The sequence below is a fragment of the Solanum pennellii genome, chromosome 9 (genome assembly GCF_001406875.1).
Source record: "Solanum pennellii chromosome 9, SPENNV200".
Lineage (NCBI taxonomy): Eukaryota > Viridiplantae > Streptophyta > Magnoliopsida > Solanales > Solanaceae > Solanum > Solanum pennellii.
The window spans coordinates 10988786-11007271 of NC_028645.1; the positions used below are offsets into that span (position 1 = coordinate 10988786).

At 31.6% G+C, this 18486-nt stretch overlaps 1 protein-coding gene across 2 annotated transcripts; it reads left to right on the forward strand.

Annotated features, from left to right (window-relative positions):
• Nucleotides 1–15242: 15242 nt before the first annotated feature.
• On the forward strand, nt 15243–17634 carry LOC107031676 (patellin-6). 2 transcript variants are annotated; one of them, XM_015233120.2, is made up of 5 exons: nt 15243–16022; nt 16111–16212; nt 16301–16425; nt 16619–16760; nt 17326–17460. In XM_015233120.2, exons 1-5 carry the CDS (start codon nt 15384–15386, stop codon nt 17353–17355), a joined length of 1038 nt encoding a protein of 345 aa, XP_015088606.1. In that variant the 5' UTR covers nt 15243–15383; the 3' UTR covers nt 17356–17460. The 2 variants fall into 2 exon arrangements, with proteins under 2 accessions (XP_015088606.1, NP_001310399.1); NM_001323470.1 differs by having other exon boundaries at nt 15384–16022; nt 17368–17634.
• Nucleotides 17635–18486: the final 852 nt, after the last annotated feature.

Genomic DNA, 18486 nt, shown 5'->3' on the forward strand with positions numbered 1-18486 from the left:
TGCTTCTATATATAAATATTTCTGTCAGTAAAGTCTATTTTCTTTCTTATTATATAGAATATCCATGTTATAACCATAACTTTTGACATCCTAGTTGAAGGCATGCTTCCATAACTACAAACAAATAAACAAATAATTATTAGGAGAATCTAATTGTTTGTGTCTCCTCATTAATTCCTTTTTTCTTTAGTGTTCGTGTTAGTTTGCGTGCATCATGGTTATTGTATAACACCAAATATTTTATATTGTTTCTTATGAAGTTTGAACCCTAATGCAATTATTCATTGTGTTGAACTCATTTGGAATTCTAGACACCTAAGGGAAGATCATCTACTTTGAACATCAAAAGACAAGTAGGCATCTACTTTGAACATCAAAAGATGCAATCTAATTTTCTGTAACTGCTGGATTTCTTGCCTCTCTATATTGTTGCAATTTGAACTTCTTACCTCTTTTATATAACTGCCAATATCTTATTTTTGTAGGGAAATGGAGGTGATCAAATTTGAAGTGGATGATGAAGAGTTTTTGAACTATTGTAAAAGTTTAAATACATATTTGATTTATTGTGTACACATTTAGAATATTGATGTGTAAGTATGGGTATGTACACAACACATACTATCTTTTGAAGTACTTTATGGGAAATCTATAAATTTGAATTACTTATTAGCGCTAGAGATTATTTATTGCAATATAATATTGGAGTATTTTAATTAGAAATTGTGGCATAGGTCTGTAAATTGTGTATGCACTTGATCAAGGACAACACTTCAAAGTGTTGTCATACATTAAATAGAAAAGGCAACACTTGATAAATGTAGGCAATATGGTAGCAAAGGCCACGCTTCAAAGTGTAGCTGATAAGGCAACACTTATAAACGTAGCAGCAAAAGCGTGGCTTTTTTGCTTTTAGGCTACGCTTGAAAGTGTAGCTAATAAGGCAACAGTTTTAGGCGTAGCTACAAAGTGTGGCCTTTTTGAATTTGAGGTTACGCTTAAAAGTGCTCATATGGCAACACTTCTAAGCGTAGGTAAAAAGCGTGGCCTTTTTTCCTTTTGGCTACGCTTTTAAGCGTAGCTGATAAGGCTACGCTTGTAAAGCGTCGCCTAAACTCTAAGGTTTCGCTACTTTCGGCCACACCTGGAAAAGTGTGGCTTAAAGTCAAAAAGTGTGGCTTTTTACCAAAGGCCACACTTTTTCATAGTTTAGGCCACACTTCTCTAGGGTGGTTGGAGACATAAAATGTTGTAGTGTTTGATGATAGTTGTTTTTCACAGTAGCATTGATCATCATTTTTTTGAGATTTGTCGTTGTTGAAATACTTTTGAGGCTTTTGCCTTCTTTTTCTAAGCATTTGTCTAACTCCTCGATTTATGAGGGTCATTCTTTCATTTTGATATACATCGACTTATTCCTTGACTTCGAATGTTCCAGCTGTAAAGGCGACCATTCTCTTTTTATCATCCTTGTTATATCTGTTAATACAATTTTATTCATACGCCATTAGATTACAATGAAGTTCATTCATCTTTTGCGGATCTCCATCTTCAAGAACGACAACTTTAGTTTCTCAAGCCTTGGGAAGACTTCTGATGAATTTTCTAGCCTATAATCCGTTGGAGTACACCATCCCTAGAGATTTGAGTTCACAACTATTTTGCTAAATCTTTGAGAATATGCCATCTACATTCTCATTATCTGTCATTTTGAACAACTCATTCATTTCCTAATGAGCTTATTTTAGCTTCCTTTATTTTGTTAGTTCCTTCATAAGTTACTTCGAGTTTGTCCCCAATTTCTTTTGCAGTCTCACATGTTGAGATTTTGTTGTATTCTGCTCAGCAATTGTCCAGTATAAAAAGCTTATAGCACTTCAACAAAAATAACTTTTAACGGCATTAAATATTGCCACTAATAAAGAGTTTTAAAGTCTTTACCGGCTTTAGTTTAGTGTCATTAGAACCAATGTCACTAAAGGCTATAGGGACATATACAAAGAGTGACAATTGTTGCTAAAAATACATATTTAGCGGCAATTAAAAATAATATGTCGCTAATGATCATTTTTATTGTAGTGTAGCTCTGACATTAGTTTGAATTACCTTTTCTTGTTCCTTTGTAATATCAAAGGACTTTGGATCAAAAGCTTATAAATGGCATATTTTCATGTGATTTGGGAAATAGGATTCGGACCCTTCTGGATGACAATTCATGCTTGGAGATCCTTTAAGAAAATGAAGATTTTGAATCTGCCTAGTGATAGAAATGTTGGTCGTTGAAGTAAGGAGGTTGATTTGAAGAATGTTTGTCTTGAAGAAGAGTGCCAAGAATTTGATAATTTTTCATAGCTCTTTTCTCACGTATGGTATTAATTTATAATGAGACCTGCTCTTATACCATTTAAAAGAGGGGTGAATTGAAAAATCCTATAGTTGACTTCTTGTATGGGATAGTCGACTCACCTGCAATTAGTATAACAATATAAGCACTAAGTAAAAGACTATGAGAGTTTTATACTAGTTTAGAGCATCAAAGTGGTGCCTATTTTCAGTCCTCATAGTTTCAAGGATTTCCTTAGGAACTTAGTGAGAACTTAGGTAGTACAAAGTATTTTGACTAAAACCATGTCTCATGTCAAATCAAGTCTTCTACTTTTCCACAACCTCTACTTGTATAGGCTATGCTCAGATCTTTCTTTCTCTTTTTTTTCTTCAAATTTGTGGTCACAAGAATAAAAACAATTTGAAAGACAATAGAAGACAACAAAACAAGTTCAAGTGAATTCATATACTTTAAAACTGAGGCTATGAGTGGTTTATATAATGTTGATCACTACACTTTTAAGGAATAACTCAAGGGTGTTGTAAATCAAGGATCATTATTGAATCCATGATTTCAGTTGATTGGTTCATGTCCATATTAAATATGTGCATGAGAAAATCATTTACTTCCTTCTCTAGGAGATATTTTTGTACTCTTGATACTCTTCTTGTAATCTTGATATTTGACTGATTTAATTGATCATTGATTTAATCTATCTTATAGATTTCATTCATCTTGGTCAGACGTAGGATTGTGATTGCCTTGATTTTGCATCCCTTGATTGATGGCTTTCCTTTCTTGTGTTACTTCAGTGAGTACATATTGATCCTTCCTTCATGGTAATGCTTGAGTTTTTGACGTCCTTCCTTTTTGATCTCCTTGCCTGCAATTTATCATATATTTCATTATCAAAGCTAGTCGATGACGCTATCAAAGGGTAGTATGAAAAGGCGTTAACTGTCTTATCGAAAAAGTCACTCCTTGAAAAGGAGATAACTTTTTAGAAAGGTCACAATCCTTCACTTCATATCACACCTTTAAAATCTAACATTTTTCACGTAAAATATTGTGTTTTCACTGCTTTGTTGAAACAAGTTGTCTTGCAAGAAAATAATTAAATTAGTAACTAAACGTGTTAGGATCGAAAATAAGGTGTAATACAGAAGTTGGCAAAGCAAACCTCGAAAGATCGTAAGTAAGAAGACAAACGAAAAATATACCAAAAGATAATGATTTAATGTGGTTTGGTCAATCGACCTACATCCACAAAGAAGATGAGCAATCCATTATAAATATGAGAGTACAAAATATATAGAAAAATAACATCAACCAATTCATTCGGAATACAACACATATTCTACCCCATAACCAAAAGTATCAAAACCTTAGGACTACATTTTAAATGTTGATTAAGTTAGAAAGAAAGATCATCTATATATTTATAGAATTCTAAAATTTTTCCTACAAGAAAATGACTAATCACTTCTTAACTTTTTCTAAAAGGAAAACATATTTATAATAAGAAACTCAGGGAAATCAATACCAAACAAAACTCTAGGTTGTGTAGAATATCAAAAGATATTTGAGCTTTTTGGTTGAGGTTTGAAGTGTTCGCATGAAAATGCAGGAAATGAGAAGTTGGGGAGCAGTTGCTAAGGGGCAGTGTTTCCCTTTCAATGGTCCCCATGCTTTTGTGAATGCTATGTTGGTCCCTTTCTTTGCTTCGAATGAAACCAAAAAAAAAAAAAAAACTCTTTCTCTTTATTTGATTTTGTTTTTGTTTAAGCATTAGGTATTCAAAATTAATTTCATGTTATATAGAGTCAATTAGAAGTGCAAATATTCTCTACAAAAGATTTCTCTATTTTTTTCGCTTCAGATTCGAAGTATCTAATATGAAAAGATTCCATTCATTCACTATACCACATAACAATAATTTGAAGCATTAAATATACTTGTCTCTTGATACTATTAATTATTTATTAAAAATAATATTATTCTTATTCAATATTTATAATTATATCAAACCATCGAGTACTAACACATGTATCGTGTGTATACTTCAATGATATGTATAATCACTTTAAATTGCAACTCTAAATAAACTTGTTTTAGATTTATAATTTCATATATCAACAATGTGCAAATGATTTTTATTAGAGTAAAGACCATTTTATTGTAGTGCTATAGAGTTCATAGTGTTGTCTTGAAACGCTAATGTTCCCTTGGGACTATAACATTATTTTAAGTAAAATATGTAGCCTTTTACTTTTTAGAAATTTAAATTCAGCGCCAGTAATTAATTGCTGTGATTTTGGTGGATAAAATGATTAATCTTTAGCCAACCTACTATTCCTACACTTTAAAGTATACCCTGGGATCCCAAGATATTCTTTCAAAGAACATATAAAATTTTAGTATATTAAATTCGACCAAATAACTTTAGACGCTCTTATACTTTAATTATAATTATCAATTGAAATTTTCTACTCATGATTTTATTTATTAAAATCGAATATTTTATTTTTTTCTCAATTGATTAGTTAAAGTTTAACTATTTAGATTTGCGCCAAAAAGCCATTTTTATTAGGAGTGTCATACCTTTAATATTGAATTTTTTATTGCATATTTAAATTTAAAATGATAAAATTATTAAATAAATATTAAAAAATAAATAACATACCCAAAAAAAAAAAGTGTCATTCTTCTCTTTCTCATTGTCCGCTCATTTTCCCCATATCCCACTCCATTTTCTTCTCTATGTTTGGAGAAAAGTTTGCTTATGAGTAAAATTCAAACAACATATATTGAAAAATTTATATAAAAATGGTATGGGGAATAATGGTTTTCTCGGTTTTCTTTTTCTAGCAAAAATTGCTTTTTTTTAAAGAAAATAATTTGTTTTTTTTAATATGAATTTTTTAGAGAGAAAAAGAGCTTTATTTGGAAGTGGAGAAAAAGAAAAATATATAGAGAAGAAAGAATGATTGTAGATATATATTTTTGACCCAAAAAGTATTTTTTGGTAGGTGGTGGCAACGTTCTTTTTATTTTTATAGAAAATGAAAAGAGAAAGGGGTATTTTTATTTTTACTTTTAATTATTTTTGCATTTTTATTCTTCTTAGTATTCCTTGATTATATGTATATTTTTAATGAAAATTATTAATCCACGCCTTCGATAAAAAGTAAAAGAAAAACTCAATAATATTAAAGTCATATCAGTTCAATCAATGATTAGTAGAGCCGTCAATATGGACTAGGCCCGTTGGGCCGGCCTGGCCTAACCCGAGATTTAATAGGGTTGGGCTAAGATTTTTGGAGCCCATTTAAGAATAGGGCTTTTTAGCCCGGCCTGAATAAGTCTGCTCATTTAAGAGGCTTGAGAAATATCGATAGAGCCGGCCCGTGGGCTAATAAAAATTAATTAAAAATCTAATATAATATTAAAATTTAAAAATAAAGAGAGTCTAGATCAAAACAATTTAGACTAATATTTCTATTTAGATATTTACACTTTTAGTTGAAAAAAATTAATAAATATCAAGGAAAATGCACAAGTACCTTTTAGACTATGACCAAAATTCCAGAGACACAGCTTAACTAAACTAAGGTCCTATTACCCCCTGAACTTTTTTTTTTGTAATTTTATACACCTTTTGTCTTATGTGGCACTCTATGTCACTCCACGCATGACACTCTAGGGGGTACTTGTGCATTTTTCCTAAATGTTATAAATATAATTTTATTTGTGAATTTGATTAACAAGTAGTGACATTAAGGTCTCATTTGTTTCTATTAAGATTAAGACGTCTGAATTTGAATACGCATTTAAATATTAGGACGTGCATTAAGATCTAGATGTGTAAATCTGAATAAACATCTTAATATTAAAATATTGTCTCTAAATCTGAACACTAAATTATTGGGACATTTTGTTTTCAATATATGAATGCACATATGAAATTAAACGTTATTTCAATAAATATTATCAAAACCTTGTTAGTAAAATAGTTTCTTTTTCATATAAAATAATATTTTGAAATTTTTTTTACCGTAACAAGGTGATATGATTTATCTTTTAAGAACTCAACATCAAGTTACATCATTAATATGATTATTTTTTGCACTCAAATACTTTGAGAATATAATATAATGCAATTTAAAATAGTTTATATAGAGTAGTAAATATATAGTTTAGGAAAATATTTTATTTTATTTTATTTTAAAAATTTATTATTGTTATCGATAAAATAACTAATACTTTCTTATTTTTTGAAATCGTGCTAATATTATATCATGGGAGTGCTTATCAATTCAAATATATTGATTAATTTATGAAAGTAAAAGATGTATATCAAGTTAATATGAATAAAGGAAATTATTATGGCAAGCATGTAATTAAATATTAATTACATAAGAAAACAATCTTTATGAGTTGTTGTGATTTAGTTGAATTAAGATAGGAGTCTTATTTTTTAGTATGAATAGTGTTAAGAGTGTGTTACAGATCTGATTCATTCAGATATATCCAGACCCATTGAGAGGCTTATAAGAAAATAAAACAACGAAATTAATGAACTGAATCTGAATAATTAAGATTCAGTTCTTAAAAACAAACACACTTAATGAGGCAAATCTGAATGATTAAGATTCAAACCCCATTAAGTGCAAACAAATGAGGCCTAACATAATATAATATTATTTTATCGATATTTATGATAATATTTTTAAATCATAATTTATAATTTAATTTATTAATTATAAAAAAAAATAATTTTTTAAAAAAGTGGGCTGGCCCGACAAGCCTTAGCCCACGTAATTTAGGGGTAGGCCGACTATTTTCTGGCCCATACAAAAAATGGGCTAGCCCGGCCTGGCCCGTAAAATATCAAAGCCTGTATGAATTAGCCCGGATGGGGTGAGCTAGCCCATATTGACAGCTCTAATGATTAGAGGTGTTTAAAAAATTAAATTTTATTAAATTTAAGTATTCATTTAATAATCTTCGTCATTTAATTAAGGGTCTAAATAATTTAAACCCCTCAATTTTAATTTATAAACTCCTACATCAACCTAGAATAACATTTATTCTTCTTCCTTATTATCTTATGCAATATTTGTTTTATCCTTAATATTTTCAATTATCCATCTATCTAACATCTTGTACTTGTATTAATGAACCATTTCTCATAAATCTGAACAAATTATTATGCACAAGTCACATGCAAAAAATTATTCGTGTAATTTTTTAGTCGAATATTATTTTTAATATATCTAGTAGCCTTATTAATGTATGTTAATAAGTGAATAATATGACAAACTACAAAAAAATCCGTAACTATTAACATTAAATTTTTGTATAAAAATGTCATTAAAAGTTAATACAACTTGAATTCATAGCATTAGCTCAACTACAACTAAATACTTTTACATATACAAATTCTACTGCTAAAAGAAAAATCTATTATCACTTAATATAAGACTAAGAAAGAAAAAAAACTATCATGTGAATCTACCTGAATATATACCTAGACAAAATTTCTCGACGAGGAAAATGCTCAAGTTCCTTCTCAACCTATGCCCGAAATTTTAGAAATACACTTATACTATATTAAGGTCCTATTACCCCAAGAACTTATTAATAGTAATTTTCTACCCATTTTCAGCCTACGTGACACTAGCTTAAAAAAAAGTCAACCAGCGTTGGGCCCACAAGATAGTGGCACATAGAACGAAAAGGGGTAGAAAATTAATAAAATAAGTTCAAGGAGCAATAAGAGCTTAGTATAGTATAAATGTATCTCTGAGATTACGAACATAGATTGAGAGTGTAGTTGTACATTATCTCTTTCTCTATGATCTATAATTCAACATACTTTTGGACAAGTGCAGAAACTATATAGCATCCTAATCTATATGCTAATATACCATTTACACAATGCGTAAGAGTTTAATTATTACTAATGTTTAGATTTTAGGATCCATAGACTAAGATATGTGTGCTAATTAACATGCAAATGGGGACTTCATGTTTATACACTTAATAAGTTGTGGACCCTCAAAGTCAAAAGTTGTTGCCTAGCTAATTAATCTATATTAAGAGATAACGGTAACAAAATATAAAAGGTGTAACATGCAAACTCTTTTGACTTTTTGGTAAAATAAAATTTGAAAAAGGTTTGGGGCCTCCTGTTTATACTCAATTATTTTTACATCAACGATATCTCTTGTATACCTTTTTTTTTTGTGTAACTAGTGAAGTCTCGAGACATAAAAATATGTCTTACTACATTAATTTACAAATGTAAAAGTGCAAATAGGTTTTTACGTATCTATAAAATATCAGAAAAATAGTTTTTTGTATCTATAAAATATCTCAAAATAGAAATTTTTTAATTGACTCTCTTGAAAGTTTGCATTTTATGATAAATACTAGTTTTTTTGTTAAATAAGAAATATTTGTTTTTGACTGGATAAAGATCGTATAAATAGTACGAAAGAAAAATAATAAAACGAGTGATACTCCATCCATGTGTTAAATGTTATATGTACTTATGTCGGTTTTATTGGAAAATGTATAGCTGTTGTTTAAATATGAATTCTGAGTACAAGTCTTTCTTAAAAAAAACATGTTTGAAGTGAACGTAGTAGTATTAGACATGGTGAAAATTAAGAATGTATGTTAAGAATTTTGAAACAAAAAATTTTAAGATAGGAGTATCTAATTAAGTGAATTTTTAATTTATTTTTTCGTTTAAAAATATCTCATGAACTTTGATGGACGATGGATGGAACAATAATAATGTAATGGGAAAAATGGAGTTTTATTATATTTGCAAATCAGTGGCAGAATAAAAATTTCAATCAAGAATTTTCAATATATAAAAAAGTAAAATGATTATGTAGAAGTTATGTACTTATCGAGAAAGGTCTATATATATATATATATATATATAAGAAATATGTTTATCTAACCATACAATATAATTTTTCTGATAAAGAGGTATCAATGACATCCCTCGAATAGATGTGATTTCGCTATTGTCTGGACTATTTCTTCCTTTTCATTTTATGTGAAATAGTTTAACTTGACACAAAATTAAGAAAAAAATTTTAAAAACTTATAATAAAAAATCAATAATATAAATCTGTATACCTGTAAATCATTTAACTAAAAATAAAATAAATATTTTATAATTTAAATTATTACTTAATATATAAATATATTATTTCTTTTGAGATTAACTAAAAAGAAAAAAGATCACATGAATTAGAAGAGAATATTTTATATTGCTCACATGTAATACTACAAGTCCAATTATTGCTTTTGTTATATATAGTTGAGTGTGAACGAAAATTTTTACTAGGGGCACAATCAAGTCTGACGATCCTTTACTTATTTGCCACATGTATAGTATGGGCTCCTCTATTAAATTTTATAATGAAAGCAAATGAAAAGTATTCTTTCTATTTTTAATTATTTATCCACTGTAAAATTGACATATTTATTATAAAAATAATAATTAATATAATAAATTTATTATTATATTTTTATTAATTGTGAAGTGTAATAATTAAAAATTTGAAATTTTCAAAAAAGTTTTACCTTTTCTAAGTAATTAGTTGAAGATATATTAATAGATAAAAGAAATTGTCTTTTCTTGATTTTTGTCAAAATGAACAAGTAATTAAAATAACTAAAAAGGAAAAGTAGACAAGTAATTAGAGATATAATATCATTAGTTTGGTCATAAAATCAATTTATTTTTTTTCAAAATAAAATTGCTATTTTTTTATTTTATAATCAGTGTTTGTTATGAATATTTGAAATCTATTTTGAAATTATATTAAGAATTTTAAAAATAGGTTGGAACTTATTTTTCAATTCACTTTTTACTTTTAAAGTTGTATTTAAATCTATTCAAAACGCTCAAAATTGCCACTGAACTATATGAAATAAATCACTTATATCCTCCGCTATATGTTGGGATCAAAAATACCCCACCATTATCCCAAGAGACCACAAATACTCCTCAAAAGTTAACATTTCAAACTTTTACTGACGTGGTCAATGACGGATCCAGGATTCGATGAACGTGGATGCTAAATTTTTATAACATTTAGTAGCCAATTTTTTTTTTATAGAAGTTCACTACTAATTTTTATAATTTAATTAATAAATAAAATGCCAAAATAGAGAAGTGGAAAAATAAAAAGTAATATAAGCAAAATTTTGAAAAAGAAGTCAATAAGTTTTTGTTGGCCTTCTCTCATAAAAAATATAAATGTTGACGCAGGGGCTCGAACCCTCGATGAAGGGCGCCAGCGCTCTCAGAATATGACTTCAAAACCACAGCGACCATGGAACACTTTGTCTAATGAGTGCTGAAGCAAATGTTATATAAAATTTTCAGTAGTTTTTGTATACATGTAAAAAGTTTCCGCCGGAGTCAATGGGTGCTCAAGCACCCAAAACTCTATAGGTGGGTCTGCCCCTAGACGTGTCAAGCCACGTGAGACTAATTCCTCCACTTAAGATGCCAACTAGGATTCCCACTTATCCATTCCTGCTAACCAATCAATTCATCTTCCCAAATCAAACCTAATTTTAAGCGAAAAATTGAATCTTTTTTATCACTACAGCAATGTCAGAGGCTCCATCAATTCAATTGAGGAAGTGAGTTAATTTTAAGATCAAGTTAATTGTTTATATCGATAGTAATTTAGATAACTATATTGAGCACTGAGATTATTTTTGATATTGTTTTGTTCGACAAATGGTTCTGGATTATGCGGATGAGATGGTAGCTTTCCTATAACAACTTTGGATAAAACTCCATACTATATTATCATCTTGATCATCACCTACCAGAATAATATTTGATTGTATATTATTTTAGAGATAACGTTAAATTTTGATAATTTAACAAACTTATGAATATAATAAGGGACCAGATCCTTGTTATTATGACGGGCGACGCGACAAATTAATGACTGAACTCAATGTGAGCAACATTTAAGTGTTATCATCAAGAAAGGAGAAAATGCTATATTTTAAGTGTTTTGATGATCCTCACAAATGCAAAATCTAACTAGGGGCTAGGTCCAGCAAAGGGTCCTCTGGTATTGAGACTGATGAAATGGGAAATGAGTGAATAAACTCAACATAAGGAATTGTGCATCTTCATCAAAAAGGGAGAAATGTTATATTCTAGGTTGTTTGATGATCCTCCCAAATACAAGGACCTAGTAGTGGCAGAATGCTCTCGTCCATATTCATCCTGGGGTACGACTGTAAAGTTGTTATGTAAGGTGGTAGGAAAAAAGTGCAGCATACTGCACCAATAAGAAGAGTGGACTGAGATTGTCTGTTTCATTGGCTCACATATGCAAGGACGTGGTCTGTTGAATGCCTTGAATCGGACCCGTTACAAACAGAAAGGACGGGGGTCTCGCTGCCCGGTCAGCGAGTCGGGGGGTCCAGGGGGGCGACGCGCCCCCTGGCCTGGGGGTCCGGGGGGGCGGAGACGCCCCCGGCCCGACGGTATACAATGTTGTTGTATTGGGCCCTTAATTATCTGTCAATTCTGTATGTTGGGCCCAAGCCTGTTAGGGCGTAGCTTAGCACTATATATAGACGCTATGGCAAACCCTATTCTGTAATTCTGTTCTTGCCTCTCCATAATAAAACTGCTCTCCCTCTTTCCCGTGGACGTAGCCAATTTATTGGTGAACCACGTAAATCTGTTGTCTTATTTTTCGCGTTCATATTTTCTCGTATTATATCGAATTCCGCACAACATGGTCCTTGACAGAGTTCTCTCCATCAGATGCATAATAGTGTACAACTATAAAGTTTTTCTATCAGTGATAGGTGAGGCGCCAACGTACTAAACCAATCAGAATAGAAAAGGTTGTTTTTCCAATGGTTAATAACTAGTTATGGTTGATAGCTTCAACATGAAAAACAACACATTAAGTTCATTCATTCAATAAGAGAGAGACAACAAGTCTTTGTCAAGAACTTAAGCATCAAAGAACGCTGTAAGGGACCTGGTCCCGAAAGATCTGCATACGAGAAAAGGATGAAAAGACAGTTGTCAAAAAGCTGGCAACTCTGATGTGGTTGGTGCACAACTCAAGGGTTTGTGTCCATTTTGATATAGTATCTTCTCCAAAACACAAACGCAAGATTTTGGCAAACAAAAAATCACAAACTTAAAAAGAAAAAGTCATCTTCAAGGATGAACAATACTCATACTCAACAAAAAGATATGATAAAATATTGAAGCATATTCGTTGAGTTTGAGTTTTGTATCTATCATTTTATAGGTTTTTGCATCTTGAAAATTTTCAAGTATACAAGCAAAGACCATCTTGGTGAAGTACTCTCCAACAAACACAACAAGAACTTGATCAAGCTGCAAGCGTCAAAATGTGTCTTAGGAGCTATACTTTTGTGCTTATAATGTAAATCTGTTTTTAATCTATAAAGGAATTAGATCTTTGTTCAGTTGACACAAAAAGTCTAAATCAGTTAAGGTTGATTGATTTAGTGGGCAACATTTTTGTTGCTTAGTCAAAGCTTACATCGTCTGAGGATGGTGGTTTAGTGGGCAACCTATGTGTTGCTTAGTTAAAGTCTAAGTTGTCTAGTGGTGATAGCTTAGTGGGTAGTGTGAAATCTGTTTAGGCTCTTCAAGTAATAGAGTTATTACTTGGTTGTGAGATTAGTAACTTCTTCTCACATTGGTTGTAACTGTGGTTCACTTTTTCTTAAAGAAGATTAGTGAAACAGATGAAAATCACATGAGATATGTCGTGATTTTACTCCTTTGAGCAATGAGGTTTTCACGTAAAATCTTGTGCAGATTTTACCTTCAACTATTTACTTTCTGCACATATTTCAGCTACTGTTCTTGCCGAGTCAGGGGACCTGATATGTTGGTGTATAGTGGATGTTGACTACTGCGTGTGCTTACATTCTGTTTTTACTATGTCAAGGGACCTGATCCATTAACTTTTAATGGACGCCTATATTCTATCATTTATCAAAAGCAAATAATATGTTCAACCTTTTTCATGCCACATGGTATTGAAATGTAGAATTACTAACATAATACATAACATTGAATACATTGTTTGAGTTATGGAACTTATGAGGTTAATTTTTGGGAGGATAAATTGATGGGGTCAGTGAAAATTCTAGTTGACACTCTAAGGAAGTGATGGCTTCCTTCATCTCGAACTCGGCCCGCTGGCGACCCTCCAACTCCTTACGGATCTTCTCGGTCTCTTCAAGGGTGAAGTCCTCAAGGGTCTTGAACTTGCTGTCAGCCACATTTACTCGCCGGCCTAATATCTCCACGGTCTGCTTTACCAGTTCCATCCTTGCGACCCATTCTTCTCCAGCGGTGACGTCTATGGCGTCTTCGCCTAATTCATCGTCACTTTCTTCAATGGTCGAGGGCGAATGAGATGTTAGCGCCTCGCTAGGTGTGGGATCGGACAACACCTCCTCATTACCCTTTTGATGTTTCTTCCCCTTTCGGTTCTTCTTTCCACCATCCATACGGACGTTGGTGGTACTAACATCGTTTACGTCTCCTTCGGTAGCCATTTCCTTAGTATTAAACCTCGCTCTGATACCACGTTGCTACGAACTTAGAGTATTTGCTAAAGCTCCGTGCACCCATCTACAACTTACTCACTAATCTTTCAAGGTCTTGTAAGCTCAAGGAAGCCTTTAAGACTTAGATCACTAAGAGAATGCTTGGAGAAGACTTAAAAAGAACAATAATGAGAGACTTTGATAGACTTTGTATATTGCTTGGAGAATACTTTACAACTTGAGTGATGATTTGCAAAATGAGGGGCGCCTCTATTTACATTACTTCCCAGGGACTAAAGTGCAATTAATATTTACTTTACAAGTCCCTAAAATATCTACACTTTGGTCCCCTTTCTAGAGAATTCTACATTCTCTAAGGACTTTCTTTAGCCTTCTTGAGGATTCCAAAAGGTTCTAGAGTCCTCCGCACAACTCTAGAACGTTCTGCCCCTATCTGTACGCGGAATTAGGCTGAAATTGTGGCGGGACGTCACACTAAGCTCTTAAAGATCATATCATTTATTTATGCTTGCAGGCTAGTGCGAAGGGTTGCTTAACCCATTTGGCACACATCTTCAGAATGTCAGTGTAAAGTCCCCTTCCATTGAGTCAATCCCTATAATGTTGGAGATTCTGAAGGTATTTCTTACGGATGTGCTTGATATACCTTTAAATTGAGATATTAATTTTTGCATAGACTTTGAGTCAGACACTCTTTTAATCTCTATTCCTCCTTATCGTACTATAAAACGAGTAATTAAATAAAAAATATATAAATCTATTGTAGAGAAATGTATTACTTTCATCCCAAATTAGTGATTAGATAATGTGATTATATTATATTTGAAAAAGAAAAAAGAATTAGTGTACAAGATAAGAAAATAAAAACAAAATAAAAATAATAACATAGTTTATTTTGGAATATAAACAGAGTATTGAATTAAAATTGATTGTAATATCTTGGGAAAATGTACAAGTACCGTTCTATATTATGATCGAAATTTCAGAGACACATCTTAATTAAATTAAGGTTCTATTACTCTTTGAACCCATTTTTTTAAATTTTATACACATTTTTTACTTATGTGACATTCAAATATGTCCCTCGCGGCTCAATTGCGAAGAGTCACGAAATGTACCACGTAAAATAAAAAATATAAAAATAAAAAAAATAATAAAAAAAAATAATAGCTTAATTTAATTAAAATATGTCTCTAAAATTTCGTTCAGTATGATGTGTTACATGTGTATTTTCCCTTGTATATTATATATAAATAAAAATGCAGGGTTCACATTTGAAAACTTTGGAAGTGAACCGCGGCTACACAACAAGTAATAAATTATAGCCCCAAATTGAAACATTTCCACTCACTTCTCTATTTACTAAGTCCCTTTCTTTCCCCATATCTCTTCTCTTGTCCCTCACTAAGCACACATCAAAAAAATGGATTCTTCATCCCCCATTACTGTTCAAAAAGCTCTAAAATCCCAAGAATCAGCTCCACAATCTTCACCAAAGCCACAATCTTTGAAGAAAAGCTTTGTCACTTCTCTAATGGAAGCAACTACTTTACGCACCCCATCTTTTAAAGAAGACTCTTACTTCACTTCTCACCTTAAACCCTCTGAAAAGAAAGCATTACAAGAATTGAAAGACAAGCTTCAATCTTCTTCTTCTTCTTGTTCCATGTGGGGTATTCCACTTTTAGGTGGAGATGAAAAGGCTGATGTCATTCTCTTGAAATTCCTCAGAGCAAGGGATTTTAAGGTTTCAGATTCACTTCATATGTTAGAAAAGTGTCTTTCTTGGAGAAAAGAGTTTGGTGCTGACACCATTTTGGAAGAAGATTTTTCAGGATTTAAAGAACTAGAAGGAGTTGTTGCTTATATGAATGGTTATGATAGAGATGGACACCCTGTTTGTTACAATGCTTATGGGGTTTTTAAAGATAAAGAAATGTATGAAAAAATCTTTGGGGATGAAGAAAAATTGAAAAAATTCTTGAGATGGAGAGTTCAGGTCCTTGAAAGAGGAATTGAACAACTACATTTCAAGCCTGGTGGAATTAATTCCATTATTCAGGTAATCAACGGCGGAGCTAGTAGCCTAAAAATTATCGTTATAAAATTTAAAATTCATAAAGTTTGAAATCGTAGCTTCGCCTTCGCAGGTAACTGATCTCAAAGATATGCCTAAGAGAGAACTAAGGGTTGCTTCAAATCAAATTTTATCTCTTTTTCAAGATAATTACCCTGAAATGGTTGCTCGCAAGGTAAATCTTTCTTTTTATTTTGAGTAAAAATCTTAAATCTTTTTTTTCCTCCATAAATTGTCTTTAACTTTTAATATTTTTTTTGTAGATATTTATCAATGTGCCATGGTACTTCAGTGTGTTGTATTCAATGTTTAGTCCATTTCTGACTCAAAGAACCAAGAGCAAGTTTGTGATATCCAAGGAGGGAAATGTTGCTGAGACATTATACAAGTGGGTATTTTTTTAAATTGCCTTATAGTACTAATTAATTGTTGGCTGATATATATAAAAAATGTTTCTTTTTTGTCTTTTTTGCTGTCTGTTTTAGTATAATGATCTTTGAAATGCTTCTGTTTTGTTTGTTTCTTGATTTTCTTTAATCGATTTGATTATTCTAAAATTTTGAAATATTTGTTGTGATCAGATTCATAAGGCCTGAGGATATACCTGTTCAGTATGGTGGATTGAGTAGACCTACTGATTTACAAAATGGCCCCCCAAAACCAGCTTCTGAGTTTACTGTCAAAGGAGGAGAGAAAGTCAATATTCAAATTGAAGGCATTGAGGTGCATTATTTGCTTATCTCATTCTTTTCCTACTTTTGGTTTATTTTGAATAAAAGACTCAATTATTTGTTTGTGTCAAATTTTGAAATTACAGCTTCACTACACTAGCTGTACATAGGATACTCAATTATTTAACCTTCTAATTAAAGTAGATCCCACATGTGGTCATTTTTAATGATTTTACATTATGCCTGTCTTAATGTCCTTGACCCATGCTTTCACACTATATGCTTGTGTGATTAAACAAGGATCAAAGAAGAGTTTAATAATAGGTAATTATTAAGGGTGGGGGCACGACTGCATACACAATACCCTCCTCCCTGGATTCCACGTGTGGAATTACACTGAGTATATTATTGTTGTTGTTGACTAAAAGGGAAATAGTGCAGTGTTGTTGATATGTCTGCACTACATAAAAAAATGAGCTTTAGCGGGAATTGACACTCTTTGTATATGTCCTTATGGCTTTAACGACATTGGATCTATTGACACTTGACAACAAAGACTTTAGCATTATGTGTATTTATTTCCGCTAAAAGTTATTTTTGTTGTACTGTTAGTGAAGGTATTGGAGGATGTTATTGAGTGGTTATGAATATTGAAACAGGGTGGTGCAACAATAACATGGGATATAGTAGTAGGAGGATGGGACTTGGAGTACAGTGCAGAATTTGTACCAAATGGTGAAGGCAGTTACACAATTGCTGTTGAGAAGCCAAGGAAAATTGCAGCCAGTGAAGAGGCAATTCACAATTCATTTACTTCAAAAGAAGCTGGAAAAATGGTGCTTTCTGTAGACAATACTGCCTCTCGAAAGAGAAAAGTTGCAGCCTATCGATACATTGTCCGCAAATCTGCAACTATTTCAGCCTAAAATGAAGCAAATCTATGTTTTTTTTTTAAACTCACTTTATCTAGGAGTACTTGTTTTTACATTTTTGTTGATGAATGTTTGGGCAAGTTAGTAGTAATATGTTATGTGATAGTGCCCTAGTATGAATGATATGAATGTATAAATGGTGGTATTATATTGCTTATTAGTACTACTACTAAACTAATATGAAGTGAAAAAGCATGTTAATTAACTTTTGCTAATATATGGATTACCACTTCCACTTGATTTGTGGAAGTTTTTATAAAATGTTGTACTTATTTTCAAAATTTTGTTTTGGTGTGGTGAAAATTTGCAGATGTGGGTCAGTGAGTAAAGACTTTAGAGAGCAAAATGTCTAGATTTGAAAAGGAATTGAGTTGGTGTGTTTTTTGTTGAAAAAAATTTCAGTTTTATGGTCAGGCATGCTTTTTTGGGAAGTGTAAAAGAAGAAAACTTTGGAGCAGGAAAGAGTGGATGTGGACTGAACTCTGGAGTTTTCCTGGGGCCATATCATATGGCAAGATTTTGGATGAAATTATTAAAGCAGACTAGTGAGTAGTGGGGTCAATAATACTGTGCTTCTCTTGTTTGTCTCATACTTATTATAATTCAAATTTATTGGAGCTCTATCATAGATTAGGTGAATTTCACATTACACTACTTGAAAAGACAAATATAACAAATTACTCCTTCATCTTTAATAAAAGGTTTTAGGTTTGAGTCTTTTTGGTACAAAATCACCTTTGTTAGATAACGTTTATCCCTCGACGTGAGACTTTCTAGTATGAATTCAAATTTAGTTTTAATCGGGCATGTTTGAAGTTTGAACCAATAGGTTGAAAGAGAGACAAC

Bases quoted from the DNA above. Each gene is read 5' to 3' on its own strand.
- LOC107031676 (NM_001323470.1), top strand. From the start codon at position 15,384: ATGGATTCTTCATCCCCCATTACTGTTCAAAAAGCTCTAAAATCCCAA. The intron at 16,213-16,300 runs GTAAATCTTTCT...TTTTTTTTGTAG, and splicing joins CTGAAATGGTTGCTCGCAAG to ATATTTATCAATGTGCCATG. The intron at 16,426-16,618 runs GTGGGTATTTTT...TGTTGTGATCAG, and splicing joins GTTGCTGAGACATTATACAA to ATTCATAAGGCCTGAGGATA.